Source organism: Pithys albifrons, chromosome 3 (genome assembly GCF_047495875.1).
Source record: "Pithys albifrons albifrons isolate INPA30051 chromosome 3, PitAlb_v1, whole genome shotgun sequence".
In the NCBI taxonomy this organism is placed as follows: domain Eukaryota; kingdom Metazoa; phylum Chordata; class Aves; order Passeriformes; family Thamnophilidae; genus Pithys; species Pithys albifrons.
Window position 1 is genome coordinate 44,492,525 of NC_092460.1, and position 21,495 is coordinate 44,514,019.

Consider the following 21,495-nt stretch of genomic DNA (forward strand, 5'->3'; position numbering starts at 1 on the left):
CCGACCTCCTTCCTTCCTTCCTCTCACGGCCCGTCCCTCCTTCCCCGCCTCGCCGCTCCCGCCCGGCGGGGCCATGGGCTGCCGGGCGGCGCTGCCATGGCTGCGTGGTGGCTGCAGCGGGCGCGGCGGCCCCCTCGGCGCTGCGGGGCTGCGGGGCAGCTCCCGGCCCGGCGGGGCGCTCCCGGAGCCGACCCTGAGCGACCTGCTGCAGAGCTCGGTGGGGGAGCAGGAGGAGCCGCGGGAGCAGGAGGAGCAGCAAGCGAGGCGGCCGCGGCGCTGCCCCCGGGAGGGCACGGTGCTGCTGTTCCCCGGGCAGGGCAGCCAGTTCGTAGGGATGTGCCGCGGGCTGCAGCGCTACCCCGCCGTGCGGGACATGTTCCGCCTGGCAGAGAAGGTGCTGGGGTACGACCTGCTCTCGCTGTGCCTGCAGGGGCCGCGGGACGCGCTGGACCGCACCCAGCACTGCCAGCCCGCCGTGTTCGTCGCCTCCCTGGCCGCCGTGGAGAAGCTCAACCACCGGCAGCCTGAGGTGGGCGGGCGGCGCTCGAGTGGGGGGGTGCGGGTGCCCCGGGGCTTCCCTGCCTCATGCGGGGCTCGTCTGTGTCTCCCGCAGGTTGTGGAGCACTGCGTGGCGACCGCAGGGTACAGCGTGGGCGAGTTCGCGGCGCTGGTCTTCGCTGGAGCGATGAGCTTCGCCGAAGGTGCCCGGGGAGCGTGCGGGATGCCCAGCCCGGGATGCAGTAAACCCTTCCCCGGGGTCACCCATCTCGGGATGCAGAGCCCCCTCCCCGGGATCCCCCATCTCGGGATGCAGAGCCCCCTCCCCGGGATCCCCCGTCTCGGGATGCAAAGGCCCCTCCCCGGGATGCCCCAGCCCGAGATGCCTCAGCCCGAGATGCAGAGCCCCCAGCCCAGGATGCCTCAGCCCGGGATCCCCCATCTTGGGATGCAGAGCCCCCAGCCCGGGATGTCCTGATGCCTAAACATTTTAATACTTATAGATTCGCATAGAGTTATATAAGTTTTCCTAAGCTTCTCACACATTTTAGGTGGTATTTGGAAGTAACTGAGTACTTTCTCACACATTTCTGAAATTCTGTTAGACACATATTACCAAGGAATGTTTTTTGAAGAACACCTGCAAGAACTCACAGAGAGACCATAAGACAGCTTGTAGTCAAAGGAGAGTCAGCTGAAAGCCCTGGGAGGGGCTCCAAGGGGCAGTTCTGAGGGTGGGCACCACGGGCAATAGTACCACAGGTAGCACACATGTTATTACTGAAAGTTATAAAAACTGCTAACATTTTACTGCCACACTTCTGGTGTGCACCTCGGACGCTTTCATTAAAGGGGCTCCTTTATTTATCACCACCATCGGTGTTTAGAAAGCCTTTGGCAGGAGTTCACGCATCTAGGCGCTGATGTCCCGCTGTGTGTGACCCCGCAGCGCTGTATGCCGTGAAGGTGCGCGCCGAGGCCATGCAGAGGGCGGCAGAGGCCGTGCCCAGCGGGATGCTCTCCGTGCTCGGCCGGCCCGAGGCCAATTACAGGTTCGCCTGCCTGGAAGCCCGCAGGCACTGCGAGGCGCTAGGCATACAGAACCCCGTGTGCACCGTCTCCAACTACCTGTTCCCGGACAGCAGAGTCATCGCAGGACATCTGCAGGTACTGCTTCCAGCTATTCCTTTGAGTTTCACTCTTCTAAAGTTTTTTACTTTGCACTTCTCTATGGGTGTTATATGCAGCCTTAATTTGTCAAAAAATTTTTTCTTTTTCTAGCATGCATTCAGTAATTGGGTAGGGAGAGGAATCCCTTTACCACAATTAAATCTTATAGTGGGGAAACCTTTGTTGTGCAAGACTCTCACTTCTGTCTCTTCCCTAGGCTTTGGAGTTTTTGCAGGAGAATGCCCACAAATATTATTTTACACGTACCAAAATGCTTCCAGTCAGTGGGGCTTTCCATACCAGACTTATGGAACCAGCAGTGGAGCCTTTGGCTGAAGTGCTCAAATCCATTGAGATACAGAAACCACTGCTCTGTGTGTATTCCAATGTGGATGGCAAAAAGTACATGCACTCGAAGCACATCCAGAAGCTGCTGGTGAAGCAGGTGGTGTCCCCTGTGCTGTGGGAACAGACCATGCACTCCATGTACCAGAGGAAGCAAGGAACAGAATTCCCCTACACCTACGAAGTGGGGCCTGGCAATCAACTGGGAGCCATCCTCAGAAAATGTAATTTGAAGGCCTGGAAACAATATAAACATGTAGATCCTCTGGAAGATGAGGAAGAGGAAGAGACTTAAGTAACCTTTTGAGAAAAATCCACACGACTTGGGTTTGTTCTGGTTTAAAACTTTGTGCTCCCAAGAGAGGAAGTCTGAAATATTCATGGCTTCTCATGATGAAGGAGCACCATGTGCTTGGTTGCAATGAACGTTTTCCTTCTCTGAGTGCCTCAGGTGTGGAAGAGAAAAGCAAAGTTTGGCTCTTCCACTTGTGTTGGGACTGCAAAGCTGTCAGCAAACAGGCCAAATAACATTGTTTGGCCTCCATCCTGCAAGCAACTTTCCCTCTTTTTTTTTTTCTTTTTTTCTTCTGCTTTTTTCCCCTTTTTTCCCAATGGTTTTTTTTTTGGTGTGGATTCCAGTTAAAGTTGGTAGCTTTGGCTGTCTGGTGCAGGAACACAGGGGTGGAACTGGGCTGTGGTGGAGGGCTCTGCTCTGGGCTTGAGGGTGCATTTAGAGGAGCCATCTGGTTGATGTTCCTGTTTTATAACTCCACTGACTTGTGGGATGTTCATCTATGTCAAATTCTTTTATTTTGTGCCCATATTTCCAGGCAGTGGCCAAGTTAATGCAAAAGATGTTAATAGGAACATGATTTTCTTAAGGTTAAACTACAAATAAACTATGAAGCTTTTCTTGCTCTTTGTAATGCTTTGGGGTGCACCATTTCTGTCCTATAACCCACACGTGGGTAGGAACTAAGTGTTTCACTGGGGAAAAAGGAAAAAGCTTAACAAAAATGTGTACATTTTTTGGCAGCAGGAAATGATGAGCTGGAGAGCTCCTGAACCCTTCTGGAAAGAGCTTCCCAGTTCCCTTGTCAGCTGTGGTTGGATGGGCAGGGCCTGGAGACACCACGGTGCCTCCAGCAACATCTGCAGTGCCCAGCATGAGGCTTGAAATGGCTATAGCACCAAATCCATGGGTTTGGATTCTGTAACCATCCTTTAAAGCTATAATTAAAATATGTAGGAAAAATCAGGATATATTACTTAATTCAAGTGACTGACCATGTCTGCAATAACATATTATGAAATGCAAAATAACTTCCAATTACAGCACAAATCATTTCCTAATTTCTCATTTTGGGAAGGGAGGGTGAATTAAAAGCACTGCCCTTCATTATGATTGCTAAGTGGGCTGTACTATTAAACAGTTCTTTTGTGAACTGCAGTTGGCAGCTGTGCCTGCCTTTACAGTACAAATTCCATTTTGGGCAAACATTAACAATTAGTAAAATACAGAAGTATTGGTCAGTCTGATCACAGGACAGTTAAGGGTTGGGATTACTGTGAAATGACTCCAGTGAGGGCCTCCATGTCACAGGTAAGGTGTCATTTGTTCAGTAAATTATCCCCAAATTATCAGTAGGTGGTTAGAATATTGCAGCTAAATCTCATTCATATTATTAAACACTGGACTGTGCTGCATTTGAAGCCTCTGACTACACCTTGCGAGATCACATGCAACATCAGTGACTTCTAAACCAGCTTTTATGATAGCTGGGACTGAGCATGGCACACTGGTGCCACTATTTTTGGTGTTAGCACAGTGCTTTAAAATTTCTCTAATTATTTAAATTTTTGAGTTGGAGACATGTTTTTTTTTTATTTGTAGTGCTCTTTCTATAATTAGTTTCTTTTTTTTAGAACTTGGCCAGAGTTACATTGCCCAGAGTTAAAGCTCTTTGGGAAAACTCATGCCAGAAATCTGTTTGTAAACCATTAGATAACCTTTGTCCTTTGTCAGTGTGGAATGCTGAAGGGAAGTCTATCCTAAGAACATTCCAGTCTTGTGGGACTTGTTTAATTAGTGGGAAGGAGGACCTGGATGCTGTTTGCTTTGTGTTTCACTTGTTTGCTTGGCGTGATTGGATTTTATATTCCTTGAGACTGTGATTTGCTCCATGCTGGATGATGAACTTCCCCTCTGGTGATTCAAAGCCTTCCATTATTGATCACAAGAGTGGGAGCTGCAGAGTCATCCCACACAGCCCTGGGATGAACAGGCAGTGCATCTCCTGAAATGGTCCAGGTGAGCCTCACTTTTCTTTTTCCCAGAAGAATTTTTTGAGGGATCCATGATGGGGTTTGGGCACCATTCATTAAAAAGAGGAAACACTTGAAACTCCAACCTCCCAGCTGGGGGCTTAGCTCACAAATCCATTAAATGCTGTATTTTCCTGTTTCCAAAGTGCACCAGCTGTGGTAGTTCTTGACTGGGCAAGAGGCAGCAATCCCCTGTGCTGAGGGGAATACCCAAACCACAGAGAGGCACTTTCCTTTTCTCTCGCTGAGAGGCTGTAACTGTGAACTCCACCAGAACCAAACAAAGCCTGCCCTGAAGTCTTAGATAGCAAAACGTACCAGCCAAGATACTGCTGTTGATGTGTGATAGCACAGGCCTGGAAAATGAGGTAGACAAATAAAGTAGACAACGCTGCAAAAGGCTTGAAACAACAATTTAATTTTAAAAAGTATCATGGTTTTAAACTTTACTATTGCTTTTACAGTGTAAAAATTTAAAGGATGTCCAGCATGCCTTCAGTCTTCCTCACCTCCAGATTCTCTTTAACAAACTCATTTATATGAAATAGACACTTTATATTGCATTAAAACCAAAAAAAAAAAAAAAGCATGGAGTCACATTTCAAATCTAGCAAGTCAGGCAGTTATCCAGCAACAACCTCCTTATTTTAAACATTTTTAATTCTTTTTAAAAAAAGTACGAAACAGCAGTGACCCAGCACTAGCCTAGGTTTTTAAATATTAAAGAGATTTTTATCAGTGTACATCTGAAAAACAAACCAGCTGCCACCACCGGGGTGTTAATGACGTTGGTCAGAGTCCAGCAATGACCTGCCATGGTAGTTCTGTGAGTTCTCTCTACAGTCCATAGTTCAGGGCCCACCAAAAGGCAGCCACGAGCAGGGCTGCAGGAACCAGGCTCTGGCACACACACCTGAGGGGCAGCCTGCACACCTGGGGGCAGAGGGACACAGGGAATCAGGGACAGCCAGCAGCAAAATAGGAATTAAAATAAAACAAAATAAAATAAAATAATAAAATAAAATAAAATAAGAAATTTCAGCCTAAAGAGAAAAAATGCCACCAACAAGCTTAAGGAATAAACCCCAACCTACACCTTTATTCATTGACATTTAAAAGGGAATTCAGTGTTGCTGTTCCCTCCTCCTCAACAAAAAGGGAGAGACCATACCCAGGTTCCATAGCCAATGATCCACTTTGTCCAGCTGCTGTTCAACACGTTCCCAAAGCTCCTTAGAACACTTTTAATGATATTCCATGTCTGGAAAACACTGATAGCAACCCTGAGGATAGGAAGAAAACAACAACAACAAAAGAAAGCATGGGGATAGAAAATTTATTCTAAAAATTGGCAAATAAAATGCCAAAGTTTAGAAAATTTAAACAAAAAAAACCCCAAAAAACAGAAAACCACAAGCCCCACAACAGAAGAAACCACACAAAACAAACAAAAAAAACCCCCCAAACAACCCATCAAACAAACAAACAAAAAACCCAAAAACACCCCTCCAATATGTTCCTTCCCAAAAGTCTATGTGTACGTTCATGTTTCTCTAAATATTTAGGAAGAAAACCTTTGAAAGCCAAAGGTAATTTGCTTTCTGAATTAAGTGATTAAGCGGCAATCTGGTGCCTTTTGACTTTAACACGGCTTAGTCTGGGGAAACAATTTACATGATAAAGGTTCTCCTTGTAAACCAACTGCAGGATCTGTTTTGCTTTCTCAAGACTCTTAGAGGCAGCACTAGTGGCTCTAATTTTTTTTACTTTGTGCACAGAACTTTATCGTTTCTCTGAGCTGCTTTTCAGAAGGACCTGCCCCGAAGGTGACTCACGATCGTGCCAGGCGAAGCAGCGCATCCTCCACGGGGCTGTGGTACCTCCTGTTGAACTGATCCCCCATGAGGGCGAGCTGGTGGCCAACCCGAGTGGCTGAGCTGCGAGATTTGAGATGGGCACATCAGAGGAGAGTTCTGCGACAGCAAATCCTTCAAAGCACTCTGCCAGTGTCAGGTGCAGTTATTCCCCCACAGCTGGCCATGGAGAAATACTAAGGGTGGGTTTACTTTTTCTACCTGTCATTTATGGTTTGATGAAGCATCTTACACCCATCCTTCTATGCATAAAGTGCTTTGATGTTTTCATAGAAAGCTGCAAATGTGGCATTTTTGAAAAAAACCACTGATTTTTTTCAGGTGTTTCATTTCTTTATATAAGACAGTGGAATTCTGGTTTGGGTTTGGTTTCCCCCACACACACACCCGGAGTCAAAACACTAAAACAGCCTCCACTTCAAACCTTTCAAAATATTTCATCCTACCAAAAAGTTGGCTTTGCCATCCAGATTTACTCCAGTGATTTCCAGGGTGCAGTGAGGGCCTCCAGCTATTGAACTGACCAAAACCTAAAGGCTTTTAGGGAGGTCCTGGGGTACATAGAAACTCGAAAACAACATCTGTGGCAACATCTTGATGCCAAAAACCTGTTATGCCTTCCTGGTGAAAATTTCCAGTTCAGTTTAGCTTCTCTCAGACATGTGTGTTCGTGTTTATTTTTGTAGCCAAATAATACAAATATACATTTTTATTTTATCCTGCTTTTCTGCTGAGATCTCTTTGTGAGACCTGCTGAATGGTAAGTGGGTTTAAGAACTTCATTCTGGAGATCTGCTTAAAAAAACTTGGGCTGGGTTTGGTCAGTCCATCAACTGAAAAAAAACAAAAACCAAAAAAACAACAAAAATCCACACTCACAGTAAGGAATTTTCACAGATGGTGCAGAAAGGCAGCTCCTGACTCTGGGACTGGAAAAATGTATGTATGTATGGGATTAAGGAAAACCCAAAGCAGCACCACGAGTTTGCTGCGAGCGGCGCCTGGAGAATTATGTAGAAATGGCCCCTTCAGCTGCTGGTTATAACAGGTGGGTTTCTAATGAGGAGCCATATCTGTGTCCCTGTGCAAGGGGCAAACTCACACTTTGTGCAGCACAATCTTGCACTGCAGGTTATCTCCACTTGCATCTCTTCCATTTCCAGCAGAACCCACTGTGATTATTTGGCTTAGTGGAGTCTTCTGGAAAGTCTGGCCCCTTGTACTCTGGGGAGGAGGATGGGGAGGACAGAAGGAGGATTGACTGGGCTGATACCTGATACCAAACTCCATTTGCTCTGTGGTGTCTGGGATTGTCTGGAGGTCACTGTAGGTCTCCTCTTCTGGTGCTCCATTGGAATAGCTGGAGAGGACAAAGTGCCTGGGGATTCTCCTTATCTGAGACATCTTACTCTGCAACGAGCCAGGAAAGACAACCTTGTGCCTTCTTGTTAGATAAGATCTTCCCGCTTCAGATGGAAATCAGTTAAAGTGCTCTTAAAGTTACTCTTTTTACTACTCCAGTCAGAACAGGAGTGTTGCTAAGATGAACTATTTTGCGAGCAGCCAAAGGAAAGTTTCAGTGACCCAACAGATGTTCAGCAATTCAAACATGCAGCATTTAGAAGGCTGCTGCTTAATATTGGCCTCAAACAACCTAAATATTGGAAAATCTCGACAAATATAGCCAGTGGAGACAAGTATAGATTCTCAGTAGTTTCACTTAGTACAAGATGCTTTCCTACATGGTTTGCAACAGCCTGCCTGGCATTAAACCACTCCAACCAAGAGAGATCCCCAGGCAGAAAAGGATATAAAACAACTTGAATGGGTTTTCCTGAGTCTTTAATTTAGGCCCAGGTTTACACGCCTCCTTCAGCTGGAGGCCACCACCCCGGGAATCACAAGCAACTCACCACAGAAATAAATGCAGCAAAGATTTAAACCTATTCACAGCTTTCCACGTGGAGGAGTGGACAGCAGGAGCCTCTAAAATCAGTGGAGCTGCTCCTTGTCCAATGGGGAAGTTATTTGGACAACACATTGAGCAGATCTTGGAGAGGGGCTGATGTTTTTGTAGTCATTATGATTGTTTTATTAGGTTTATCAAGGGAAGCAACACCAGAGTTGTGGATGGGTATTATTTCAAACCACACACACCCCCTTGGGCAGGTGACACTTCTGCCCCTTGGATATTTGCTTCCTGATGACGAACATTTAATTACAGCCTTCTGGAGATGCCCTGGTTTTATCTGGCATTGGTTCTGCCCAGCTTTTGGATGGTTTCTTTGCTTCCCAGCTCTGTCAGAATTGATCCCCTTGGTTGATGAACAATCTGGGACAGCATCGAGGGGCATTTCCTGTGGTTGGGTTCCTTTCTTCTCCTTTTAAGCACACTCTGAGCAAGTCAAATGAGTTAAACTCACATGAAATATTCCCAGAAATGAAATTAAATCATGCAAAAGGTAATGTCCCCTGGGCAGGGATTGGTGTAAATCCTTTGAATTTTACACTGGGGACGAGGTAACAGCCTCTGTGCCCCAAGGGAGCCTTGACCTCCTCTCAGTATTTAGATGAAGTTTACATTTTCCTCATAGCAAAATTATTTGTAAGTAATATGTATACATTACTGCACGAGCAAATTCACAGGAATGTGATATTAAATAAATGAAAATACACTTGGTTTAAAGAGGAGTAGGATCCTCTTAGAGATGTTTAACGTGACTGGGGGAAAAGCAGCTACAGACTAGTTTCAAATGGAAAAATTATGAAATTGTGTGTCATACAGTTTGTCGCTTCATCTTCTGGGTTTTTTCCTTCTATTTGTAGCATTTTTGCTTTCCTTACAGAGATGTTTATAATGTAGCATTTTAAATATATCCAGAGTTCTGAGGACCTGTGTGGGTTTGCAGTGCCAAAGAGGAGCTGGGGTCAGGTGTTCTGAGTTTTATTGCAACTGCTGTGAGGGAGTGGAGTGACCCAGCTCTGTTTGAGGGGAAACACCACAGGCCTTTCTTCCTGACAGCATATTTTACAGGCAAGTTAAAACGCTTAGTTAATTCAGATAATGTTTTTTAAAAAGATATAGTAGTTTCAGATGCTATATTTGCTTCCAAAGATGCTCTGTCCTGTTTTAAACACTTCTTTATGTATTCCTGTGTGTCTCACTCCACAGTCCCCAAAAAAAAAGATCAGGAAAAAAAGGGATAATGTCCACAGAGGAACTTTGTGCTTTCCAGCACCATACCTAGTTTCCAGATACCCACTCACCCCAAGGACTTTGTAGCTTGGAATCAACCCCTGATTTGGGAACTCCCCCAGAGCTCAAGCAGGAGCTCCAAGGGGTCCTGCAGAGCCACAAAGGAGAAACTAGGGAATGGCAGAGCTCTGGAGGATCCTGGGGATGCTGAAGTGCTCCCCTGAACACCAGAGTGTCAGTTCTGTGGGTGCAGTTGGTGCCAGCAGAGTGCACAGAGGAACAGCCAAACATCTCTGTGTGCAGAGGTGTGTTCCTGACTCAAACAAATGGAAATGTGCTCAGTGTTTCTTCACAGCTTCTAAAGTCCTTATAAGTCATCTAGTAAAACAAGCACCAGAGTGGATAAAATGTTGTAAGACCAAGCAGAAAAAGTCAGCTGTCAACTGCACATACATTATTTTTAGCTTTCATGATGACGTAGTGAGGGGAAAAAAACCACTAAAAAAAGGGTATCTTCTTTTTCTCTCTCTTTTTTTTAAATTCTTCATTTCTAGACTAGGTGCTGGTTTCACATCCACGGGGCCACACAACGGAAATGTCTCTGTCTGTGTGGGATGAAAAGACCTATAATAAGTCAATGTACTACAGGACTCAGACATGTAAACAAACCACACAATACCACAACAAAAGCCCAAAGAGCAACATATGCTCCCTCACACCTGTTAGCAGGATAATACCTTTCTTCTACGGCTAAAAAAGAACTGTCAGGGCTGCTGGGTGGTGCTGTCCAGGGCTCAGCTGCAGCCTGGGGTGCTTTGCCCACTGAGCTCTCAGTGCAAAGGCCATCCAGGCAATGTGTTTATGGGATGGACAGAGATGAGGCAAAGGCTGCTGTCCTGAGGATGGACAAGATGGGGCTAATTTAGTTTCAAAGCTTAGCAATGACCTTCTTGGCAAGGAAGGAACTATTTGAGGTTATTTGCTGATCTGTGCCTTGAAATTTCGGTGTGTTGGTGTAGTATAGAAATGCACATAAAAGGTACATTAATATGCACCTGTCCTGTTCTTCAGGTCTGTTCTTCAGCATACATCACATTCCTCAGGCCCCTCTGCTTCTCCAAAGCAGGATGTGTTCATCTTCTACCACCCATCTTGCACTTTCCTTCCTTCTGCTTTCAGCAGAATAAATAATATGCTTCAAGTCTAAATACAAACCTAATCTGAATAAATACCTATGTCCAAATTTTTAAAAAAGAGCCCTCTAAATGGCTAATTATTTGATGGAAATTATGGCAATATATGAACACAATTGTGATTGAATAATGAAACATCTTTAGTAAAAAGATTGTGTTTACACTGTGTCTACACAGTCAGGATTTTTAAGTTGTGGTTTGTTTTTTACCTAGCAAAAGAGAACAGAAAATCTTCTTGAAAAAAAAGATGTAGTTCAACCAGGCATGGCAGCAGGTGAGTTGGGGAAAACAAAAGGATCTGAAATTCACTTGTAGCCAGTTCAACTCGATTTGCTGTGTTAACAGTTTTTAAGACAGGCATGATGACACTTCAGTATCATGCACTGAATGAATTAATTACAGTTTATGTATTATCTTTATGTGTTTAATGATTTATGCAGATGTGACACAGTAAGCTATCTATAGTTACAATATATGGTTTATTATGTTTTCAGACTGGTTATGGAGACAGAAAACTACTACCAACAATTCCAGTGTCCGGGCTCAAGATTCCCACCGACATATATATGGATTTCCAGACAGGATCCTCATCCTTTACCCCCCAGGTATCAAATTGTTTCAGACTCCACCAGCTGCCCATGCAAACTAAATGTAAATGAAAAACAAACAGAGGCTTGGTTGTTTGCATATATACCTCCAACCCATAGCCAGCCCTTTCAAACATGACATCACCCTCCCTACTGCGAATACAAATCTCTAATGCCATTTCACAAGGACAAGCCTTTGATAAAATGAGCAAAGATTAAGAGCTAGTTTAGGTTTCAGAGAAACAGGAATAGTAGTATGTCATCAGCAACCTCAGTTTCTGCTGGAAAGATGAGAGGTGAAGTCATTGCTACTCATTTTGGAAATAGTGCAGGTTAGTTAACACAGGTTGCTAGATTATAACTCTTAAATCAGTAACGGGTCAAGGAGCAGAAATAAATTAATTCTTTCTCTCATGTTCTCAGTCAGCTTAACATCAATGACCTTGGAGACTGTTTACACAAAACACTTCTTAATAGTGCCTCAAACAGCTGTTAAGGGCACACTTCTAGAAATCTAAAAAGTACATGCTCTGCTTCTTGCACTTGACTTCATTTCTGGTTCTATGCTCAGGAAGTTAGTGATGATGACATGCCTTCACTGGGAATTTAACACAGGTTCTCTTACCTCAAAACAGGACAGGGATTAAGTATTTCATTATATTTAAACATTTTAAAAAATATTCCTTAAGCAAGTTCTGTGACCCTGATAGCAAAAGAAATGCAGACTTTAAATGGAGGGAACCTTTTAAAGTAAAGGGCTTGTACAGGTTACAGGTGTTTTGGATTTCAGTCTCTGATGAAAATGTTTAAAAGGCCCTGATTCTGAGTCAAGACTTGGAGAATCCCTCGAGTTTTTTTGCATCCTGAGCATTTGCACGTTGCCTGTGAGAGCACTGAGAGAGGACCACTGTATGGCACAGTTAATGTGTGACTGTGGAGAATAACAGATAGTGCAGTTATGTCCACATTAAAAAGCCAAGATCTGATAAACCTACAAAACATCATTTTCCCCCAGTGCTCACAAACCTGTTTCCACAACTTCTAAATAGAAACAAGAAATGAGGGGTGTCCACTTTCATCAACAAGAAAACATTAAATTCCCAAGAGGTTTTATGGGAAGAACTGAGAACATTGAAGAGAAAAATGTATTTATACCACAATGCAACTATTTCTATTTAAAAAACTCTGCCACATTTAGATTTTTGTTTTGTGACAGCACCACCTATCTCAGAGATACTGTCTTTGCTCTACTTGTTTACAAAGAGTTAAGGTTTAGATTAAGTCACAAAGCTTCTGCACTAACATTTACGTTTCCTTTTCAAAACATCATCTGCCCTTTGCACTTCTCAGTCCCATCAGAAGGTCGAGATTCTTTTGTAGTAAGTAAGAATGTGTTTAAAACTGTTACTTGAATAGCATGGCCAAATTGTTGAAGCCAAGTATGACAGTGTATACAATCATGTCCTACAGGTGCCTCTGAAATCCCAGTTACTGCTGCAGGATTGGGAACATGAGAGAAACTGGTGATGTGCAAGTACAGCATAACTGTAAGTCTGAGAACTCAAATTTAACTCACTATTGGTGCTGTCATTCTTGTGCTACGCAACTAAAATGCCACACTGCTCTCAGTTTCACTTAGGCTCCCTGTATAGGTAAAATTTTAATAGTAACAGCTTTACAAATACTATTTCAGTTAAATTATAAATTTATTATATTATTATGAATGACCAAATTATCAAATGACTATAACCTTAAAAACAGGTGTCTTATTAACCAGATCAAACACACAGAACTGAGTGTGAAGGGCAAATAAAGGTTTTGTGCACCAAATTCCTCCTGCCCTAACACAGCTCTGGATTTCTTCAGACACAACTTGTTTTTCACTCCTTTTCTTTCTGTACATTTGTAGCCCCCACTCGTGTAAGTTTTGATTTCAGTACTTGGCTTCCCAGTTTCATTTCAGATTTCCACTGCATTAGGAGGGGCTTTACTGCTCCTTTTGGTGACCACAGACCCAAGCTCACAGTTGCTATTTTGCTCCTACCAGCTCTTGCTTTGGCCCTCCAGCAGTTGAGGGAATTCGATTTTTTTTACTCCATTCCTATGATCAATGGCCTATCGAAAAAACCCTTAGAAAGAGCTCAGACAGACACTACCAAACAGGCAAAGCAGGAAATTTTGCTAAATTTCTTCTTTCAGAGAGATAGCATCTCTACAGTGGTGACATTTCAACACCAGAAAAGATCAAACACCTTGAATAAACAGTGATTTTCTTCTTCATTATACTCAGTGCTAACTCCCCTTCAACTGGCATGCACCAAATGAAAAAAAATAAATTCATGTACCCAAAACACATTAACTCAAAATAATTTTGTCCCTGTATCTGTGAGAGAAGATACTGGAGCCCACTCTCCTCCTTGCACACACGGCCTAGGGCAGCAGGTTTAGGCTAACACACCCACTGTCCATCTAAACCCCTAAAAACCTGCTCAATCACAGAACGCGGCGCTGCTGAAATCCGCCCGTGTGAAATCCCTGAAACATCAGGGAGCGTACAGAGTCCCTGCAGCGCGGGGTGAAGCATCCAGGGCCGTCCCACATGACGGCCACCGGTGACCAACACGGAGAAAACGCGTTCCTCAGGAACATTCTGAGGTGTGTTAACAGCGGCACACTGCGCTGTGCCTCTCGGGATTATTTTGAGGGCTTATTTCCTTCTTTGCTAAGAGTGAAAGCGCACGTAACGCGCTCGTCATCCGCTCCGAGGGCAGCGCCCGGGCCGTGCCCGCTGCATCCTTCGGGGCGGCGGCTGCGGGAGCACCCCGGGCTGTGAAACACATCCAGCCCTCCTCCTCCTCCTCGTGCTTCTCCTCCTCTTCCTCCCCAAGCCGCTGCGGCGCCGGAGCCGGCGGAGGTGCTGCCTGTGCGGGACCGTCCCGGGACACCGCGGCGCGGTGATGCGGCGGGTCCCGGCACCAGCTCTGTCCCCGCACCGCTCTGTCCCGCACACAGCCCGGCTCTAGCCCCGCACACAGCCCGGCTCTATCCCCGCACCGCTCTGCCCCGCACACAGCCCGGCTCTGTCCCCGCACCGCTCTGGCCCGCACACAGACCGGCTCTGTCCCCGCACCGCTGTGTCCCCGCACACAGCCCGGCTCTGTCCCCGCACCGCTCTGCCCCGCGCCCCGGCCGGTGCCTCCCCTTCGCTCACCTCCGCGCTGCGGGCACGCAGGGCGGTCTTCAGGAGAAGGGGGTCCCCGGTCCCCCCGGCCCCGCCACGCCGGCCACTCACCGCGGCGACACTGGCGAGTGTCCCGAGTGTCCCTATTGTCCGCCCGGCCCCGCCCCGCCCGGCCCCGCCCCGCCGGGGACACCCACCGAGGGGCGCTGGGACAGTTTCGCTTGGAAGTCTGTGCACTTGTGAGCGTGTTTTCCTCTTGGCGCAGCTCAGCAGAAGCGCCCCCCGGCTGTGCCCAGGGCACCCGGGGGAAAGGTGGGCACGGAGCAGGAGAAGCCCTGGTTGCTGAGGGGTTAAGGAGGGAGAGGTTTCGCTGCTGACCCCCTGCTCGAAAGGTTTAGCGAGGTCACGGGACTCGCGGTGTTTTTCTTTTGTGATGTTGATAGCGGGGTGGTGAGTGATTGGGGCAGTGTCGCCCATCGCTGGAGAGCACAGTTTACTGCAGAGGAGCTTTAAAGAAATTAGACCTCCCTGTTGCTCCACGCTTTATTGTCATGCCGAATAGCAGACTTTACCCGTTAGTGTTTGAGAGTGGACTTTGCCCTCTATTTATAGTATGATTTCATCTCTTTATGAGTGAAGGTAAACACCAGGAGCAGCAGAACCGCAGCACAGACACAGCACTCCCCCTGGAGCTGGGATGTCCTTAAGACTTGCACGGCTAAGTTTTTAAATGTACAAAAGTGCTGGTGCGTGTGTGTGTGTGTCTTATGCAAACCACTTCTTTCAGCCCTGTGCATAATAACCTTCCTTGCCACATGGATGTTTTTTTCTCATTTTTTGAGCTCCCTACACGAGGTTTACTCATCTGTAAAATGGACATGACAAAGCTTATCTTCCAACTCATGCCAAGGACTGAGTTGTGTTTACATTTGCATATGCTAGATGAAAATTGCCTCGAAAGTACAACATAATAAAAGGGAAATTAACCTCCCTAATATCACTTCTTGCCATGACTTTCTCCTATTCACCGGTTCTGATATTTCAATCCTTGTATTTACTTTGCTTCAAATCAATAATAGTTCCCATTCTGAAACCAGGCTTAATTCTGCACATACAGGTAACCTTGCTCAACTCAGTGACTTGCCTCAGGCTTAAAATAGAATACCCAAATGTCATCATAGGAGGGATTTCTGCCACAAAGATAACACGCTGGTGCTGCCACAGCATTTCCTGATACAGTAATAGTAAGCACCACTGAGCTGCCCTCAAATTACCCCCCACTTCCCTTGTTTTAACAAAACAGTTACAAAGTGGAGATGCTTTAATGTTAAAAACTAGAGCATGGTGTTAGATGTGATGTAAAAATTCAGAGAGATAACGAAACAACAGCTATTTATACCACTGTAATTTCAATTAAGGACTGCTGAATTAAGCTAAAAGACTTTTACATAAAAAGGAACACCAAACAGCTGTTCCTGTAATTAATGAACTCCTCCACGCTTTTAAAAGTGGTACTTTTTCCCAGCTTTCCTCGGAGGTATGATGGATGCAGGGACAAAAAGCAAGGAGAAGAAGGCTGAGGTTCACTTTTCTTGGTGCCAGCTGTGAGAGCAGACAGGGATGGAAAGAAGGCTGTGCAGGCTGCTCTGCTGCTGCCAGAGGTGCTGCGGTGCCAGGAAATTTCCATTGCATGTGGCCCTAGGAAGATACTCTGCATTCTGCAGCTGCTTTCGTAGCCCAACTAGGGAATATTTAATAGCTCCAGCTATATTAATTATTAAATTTTACTTTTTTCCTTTTAGGTGAAACAGCTTGTTATGATAGGATGATAAAGCATATTTATTTTATGCAGGTTATTTGTGGAATTAAGACTCTTGGGAAATAAACATCACACACAGTGTCAGAGTTATTTGCTCTGCTCCAACACACTGCAAAATTCAGCTGCTGTCCTGATGTATCTATTTTTTAATGAACAATTTGTCTTAGAGAGACAAATTAAGTAGCATAATAAGTAATTTGTCTTACAGAGGCTGTTTGGATCTTTGAAGTCCATTATGTGAGACCTTATTTTGTGTCGAGCCTCATCACAAAATGTGAGTGACCTTATTATATGTCAGGTGTCTACACATGACATAATGTCTACTCATTCTTTTTTGGGATGAATTTTGTGTGTGTAAATCAGGCTGCTCTGCATAGCAGCTAATGCTGTAACTTCTGTACTATTTCTCGGGTACTATTTCACAGCTTTCTCTGTGAATTGCAGTTGTTGATTGCGTTGTTGGCCCTGGCACAGGTTGGGCAGAGCAGCTGTGGCTGCCCCATCCCTGAGAGTGTCCAAGGCCAGGTTGGATGGGGCTTGGAACAGCCTGGGCTGGTGGGAGGTGTCCCTGCCCATGGCAGGGGTGGCACTGGGTGGGCTTTGAGGTCCCTTCCAACACAAACCACCCTGTGATTCCATGGAGATACTACGACAACTTTGGGTGAAAATCATGCCTGCTTCAAGCAGCACCAACCCCTCACCAGCCCCTCCTGCAGCCCCAAACCTGCCCCTCCTGCAGCCCCAAACCTGCCCCACCTGCAGCCCCAAACCTGCCCCTCCTGCAGCCCCAAACCTGCCCCTCCTGCAGCCCCAAACCTGCCCCTCCTGCAGCCCCAAACCAGCCCCTCCTGCAGCCCCAAACCTGCCCCTCCTGCAGCCGCACGGCCATGCCCTTCGGCACCTGCCGGGACCGCACTGAGGGGACTGCACTGATGAGACTGCACTGAGGGGCCGGGACTGACCCCGCTGAGGGGTCGCGACTGCACTGAGCGACCGGGCCACAGCACTGACGGGCGGGGACTGCACTGACGGGGCGGGACTGTACTGACAGGCCCAAACTCACCCCGCTGAGGGCCTGGGCCCCAGCGCTGAGGGGCCGGGCCGGACGTGGCGGCGGGCCGCCCCGGAACGGGCGGGACGATGGCGGGGCCGGGCTGAGGGAAGGCAGTTCCCGCGGGCAGGTGAGCGGGGCCGAGGAGCGGGTTATGGGTGTCCGTGCCCCTCACTGACACCCCATCCTCATCCCGTGTTCCCATCTCCCTCCGGCACCTCCCCACCGCTGTCCCACACACCCCATTCACTTCACACACCCACACTCACACCCCCTATTCACCCCCACACCCCCTGTTCACCCTCCCACGCACGCACACACCCCGTACAGGCCCACACACCCTGTTCACCCCACACACTCCCCCATAAACCCTCACACACCCTCTTCCCCATGCCCCTCACACCCACACCCCTATACACACCCACACCTCCATACACTGCCCCACAACCCCATACATGCCCTACACCCCCCCATAACCCCATACGTCCCCCCACACTCTTATCACCCCCCCATTCACCCCCTATACACACCTACAACCCCACACACTCCCATATGCCCTCCAAGGTTCCTATATATCCCCACACACACCCTTATCGCTTCCCACAGCCCCATACACCCCCTACACACCTCCCATACCCCCCTACACACACAACCCCATACACCTCTCCATACCTCCCCACACACCCCCATACCCCCCGACACTCACCCACACCCCCATACACCTCCCCACACACCCCCATACACCTCCCACACCCCCATACACCCCTACACTCACCCTCACCTCCATACACCTCCCCAGACACCCCCATACCCCCCTACACTCACCCACACCCCCATACACCTCCCCACACACCCCCATGCCCCCCTACACTCACCCACACCCCCATACACCTCCCCACACACCCCCATACCACACTACACACCACCCCATGCACCTTCCCACACCCCTGTACCCCCCTACACACACTCACAACCCTGTACACCTCCCCACACACACCCATAGCCCCCTACACACAACCCCATACACCTCCCCACACCCCCATACCTCCCCTACACACACCGACACCCCATACACCTCCCTACACACCTCTATCACCCTCTACACCTCCCCACACTCCCATACACTCCCGTGACACCCCCATACACCCTCACACACCCCCATATACCCCCCCCATACCCAAACACCCCCCAAAACATTCCCTCTCCACAACCCCCAAATCCAAGGACATCAAGCACACACAGCAATGTGTCTGTTCCAGGTTCCTTGTTATCCCTGACAACTTGGCAATCTCCCAGCCCAGCCTCCCCTGATGGCACAACTGCTTCAGCCCAGCGGGATTTTCCAGGAATGAACTCAAAAGCAAACTGTGAAAAGGTAAGTCTGTCATCAGCACAACTGGCCTCTGGTGGTGGTGATGGTGACCTGATTATCTGCAATACCTAGTTGCAGTTCAGACGATTCCTGTAGGAAATTATATTGTATTAAAATTATGTTACTGAAAATAAGAAATCTTTTGGTACAACTTAATATGTTAAATGTTTTTTTTGTGCGTCTCTGTTTGTGGATTTCAGTAATCACTATATAAAACTGGAGGATTTTGTAACCAGGCCACTTCAACATCATCTAAGATGATCAAACTGCAGAAACCAAGTTGTCAGTCTGCTGTTGTATTGTTGTCCTTTCAATCCTGTAGCAGGAGGGATCTGTAAGGCCTGAAGTTCCCAAAACAGGAAAAGAATGACAATCTTGCAATCTGTCATTTTTATTTCCAGTACAAAATTCTTCAGTGTTTATTCTTTCTGTGTGTGAATCTCCTGCTTCCTGTTTCTGCCTTCTGGAATCCGGCAGTGCCTTGTGTGCCAGTCAGGATAACCACTCCCTGCTACCACCCAATCCACTGGCTGGATCAGCGCGTGGGGCCTTTCAGGGATCCTCACCATGGGATGTGTATCGGGCATTCCTAATCCCTGAACTTTTAAAAGCCCAGCAAGGTGGTGTGTGGTAGTTAGTCACTTATTGCTAATCGTACCTCCTTCAGCACAAACAAACGGATCCCTTTGTCCCGTTTCCTTTTGTTTTGGTGATATCTGGAAGGCCCGGGGGGAGATCATGACCTTGTGTTGTGTAAGCACACATGAAAACACAGACCCTGAGCCTCCATATGCTATTTCCTGTCTGTTTAAGCTTGATTTCAAACTGGTTTACCAACAGGAATAATAAGTGTGTCTGAAACTCTGTAGAATTGAGGTTTAACAGTAAACATTTCTGTCTTATGGGATTTCACAATATAAATAGTCTATGGGGGAGCACTACATGTAATACTTCTAATGGGTTATACCTCACAGAAAGAAAGAAGCTAAAGGGGCCTGAGCTTGCTGGCAAATGTACATCCATATCTAGTCCTGGAAACTGGAGACCCCTTTAGTTTCAGTCCAATGTCTCACTTGCAGAAACTGTATTAACTACATTCATAACTCACTTTCATTAAGTAAATTACTGCGTTTAGCCAGGGTGATTTTATGTTTTAATTTACTTTTCAAAGGAAAGTTATGTGTAGGAGGGGCAGTAGATGGTTGTCACATGTGTGTGTAATAACCTCACTCTCCCACTCCTGTCTGGTGGGTTTTATTCCTGGGAGAGGCCTGTGCCAAAGGGTCTGCCTTTGGCTCAAAGGGATTTTCTTCCGAATTAGGATTTCTCTGCAGTTCATTTCTGTGAAGCATAACCAGAATGGTCGAGCCATCCTGACAAAAGGCTGATCTGGGCGAGTGGGAGCTCTCATGTGACAAGTGACACCTGGTGTCAGGAGCTGAAACGCAGCTCCTGAACACTGAACAACCTTAGATGTGGGGAAATCCCGCTGTGGGGTTTCAGGTTGCCCCCCAGCAAAGGCAGAAGGCAGAACACAGAAAAGGCAGCATAGAGTTAGGAACCTCACTTTGCAAATCGTGATTCTTGTCAGAGCATGGGAGGGATTTCTCTTGGAATCATTTTCTTTTATTCTGTGCTCACCAAGTGATGCATGTGAAGTGCTTTCCTACTTCAAAACAAAGCAGAAATGTGTGTTTGTGTAAGTCTCAGATAGAAACAATACAATGTCTGTGCTTGGTTCTGTAAACATTGCCCAGTAAGTGTAAGTAGGGATTTGTGTCAGTGCATTTAAGGGGACACATAAGTTGTGTGCCTGTTCCTAAAAGGCACACAACTGTGGGGTGTGAAAGGCCCCTCTCACTACTGCCCTTGTGTGCAGTTGTCCTGTTGGGAAATGCAGGGTTTCAGTCTGAACCTAAGATAACATTTTCCTTGATTTTTAAATTACTAGACCTATGTGAAAGTGTTTTCTTGGTGCCACTTCTGCTTTGACTTCCCTGTGTTTTCCCCTGTTTTCAACCTCACATCATCAAACTTTTCTTTACTAACAGGTTGTTTCTGCTTTGGGATAATGGCAGGAAAAGTAAAGTGGGTAACTGACATAGAGAAATCTGTTCTAATAAACAACTTTGAAAAAAGAGGGTGGATTCAGGTGGCAGAAAATGAAGACTGGAATTTTTATTGGTAAGTACGTTACATATCCCAATTTGTAAATTTGTGAAGCGTTTTAATATCTTATGTTAATGCCATTAATGATAGAACAAAATGCATATTGAGCAATGAAAGATGCAGAAATTGATCTGCTTTATGGCTGTGCTCCTGGATGTGGAACATTGCTTTGTTACTTCTGTAATTTCTTAGGCTGTTGCTGGTCCTCTGTTGAGGTTTGCAGTGGTGGATTCCTGGATCTGTGCAGGTCTGCTGGAGTCATTCCTCAGGGTAGAAAGTCCCACTTGCATGGATCCATTCCCGTGCTCCTGATCTCATTTATCTTTGCAGTTTGCCAGGATTGAAAAGTCAGTGACCTGTCAATGTATCAGCCACTCCTGCCAATGCCATCTGTAAGAAGCCCAGGCTGTGCTCGGTGTTTCTTCTTTTGAAATATGATATCTGATTTTATTCAATTTTGTATTGAGTAAGCAGAATCTTTCCTTTATATTTGGAGGAAATTTGTGGCTTAACGGAAGTCTTTGAATGTATCTTTTTCCAAAATCTTCTCACAGCACAACACGAGTAAAATGACCCAAGAGTACATAGTTGCAATATATGATAAAACAATATTTTATCCATTTTATGGAGGCTTGTCCTGTTATCAGAGTCCACTTTATTCTTTAATAAGGGCTCTGAGAACTGTACTTTGCTTCTCCTTCATGATAATGATTTA

The 21,495-nt window shown here is 46.4% G+C and overlaps 2 protein-coding genes across 6 annotated transcripts in view; both read left to right on the forward strand.

The window, feature by feature from the left end:
- Positions 1 to 30: 30 nt before the first annotated feature.
- MCAT (malonyl-CoA-acyl carrier protein transacylase) lies at positions 31 to 2,939 on the forward strand. Its single transcript, XM_071551547.1, has 4 exons — positions 31 to 529; positions 614 to 701; positions 1,448 to 1,665; positions 1,886 to 2,939. Exons 1-4 carry the CDS (start codon positions 74 to 76, stop codon positions 2,306 to 2,308), a joined length of 1,185 nt encoding a protein of 394 aa, XP_071407648.1. The 5' UTR covers positions 31 to 73; the 3' UTR covers positions 2,309 to 2,939.
- A 590-nt stretch (positions 2,940 to 3,529) lies between these two features.
- Positions 3,530 to 21,495, forward strand: part of TTLL1 (TTL family tubulin polyglutamylase complex subunit L1) — a 62,703-nt gene continuing 44,737 nt past the window's right edge. For 3 of the 5 annotated variants that reach the window (XR_011697432.1, XM_071551553.1, XM_071551550.1), the window contains exons 1-3: positions 17,271 to 17,369; positions 18,499 to 18,614; positions 20,663 to 20,795. Coding sequence is in view for 4 of the 5 variants with exons in the window: in XM_071551553.1 (XP_071407654.1) it covers positions 20,683 to 20,795 (113 nt within the window). In the remaining variant the exon portion in view is untranslated. Of the gene's footprint in view, positions 6,395 to 7,109; positions 7,261 to 10,814; positions 10,876 to 11,095; positions 11,207 to 12,658; positions 12,736 to 16,396; positions 16,463 to 17,270; positions 17,370 to 18,498; positions 18,615 to 20,662; positions 20,796 to 21,495 lie in introns of those variants that run through there. The other 2 variants (XM_071551551.1, XM_071551554.1) reach the window with 2 other exon arrangements.

Bases quoted from the DNA above. Each gene is read 5' to 3' on its own strand.
- MCAT (XM_071551547.1), top strand. From the start codon at position 74: ATGGGCTGCCGGGCGGCGCTGCCATGGCTGCGTGGTGGCTGCAGCGGG. The intron at 702-1,447 runs GTGCCCGGGGAG...GTGACCCCGCAG, and splicing joins AGCGATGAGCTTCGCCGAAG to CGCTGTATGCCGTGAAGGTG. The intron at 1,666-1,885 runs GTACTGCTTCCA...TCTCTTCCCTAG, and splicing joins TCATCGCAGGACATCTGCAG to GCTTTGGAGTTTTTGCAGGA.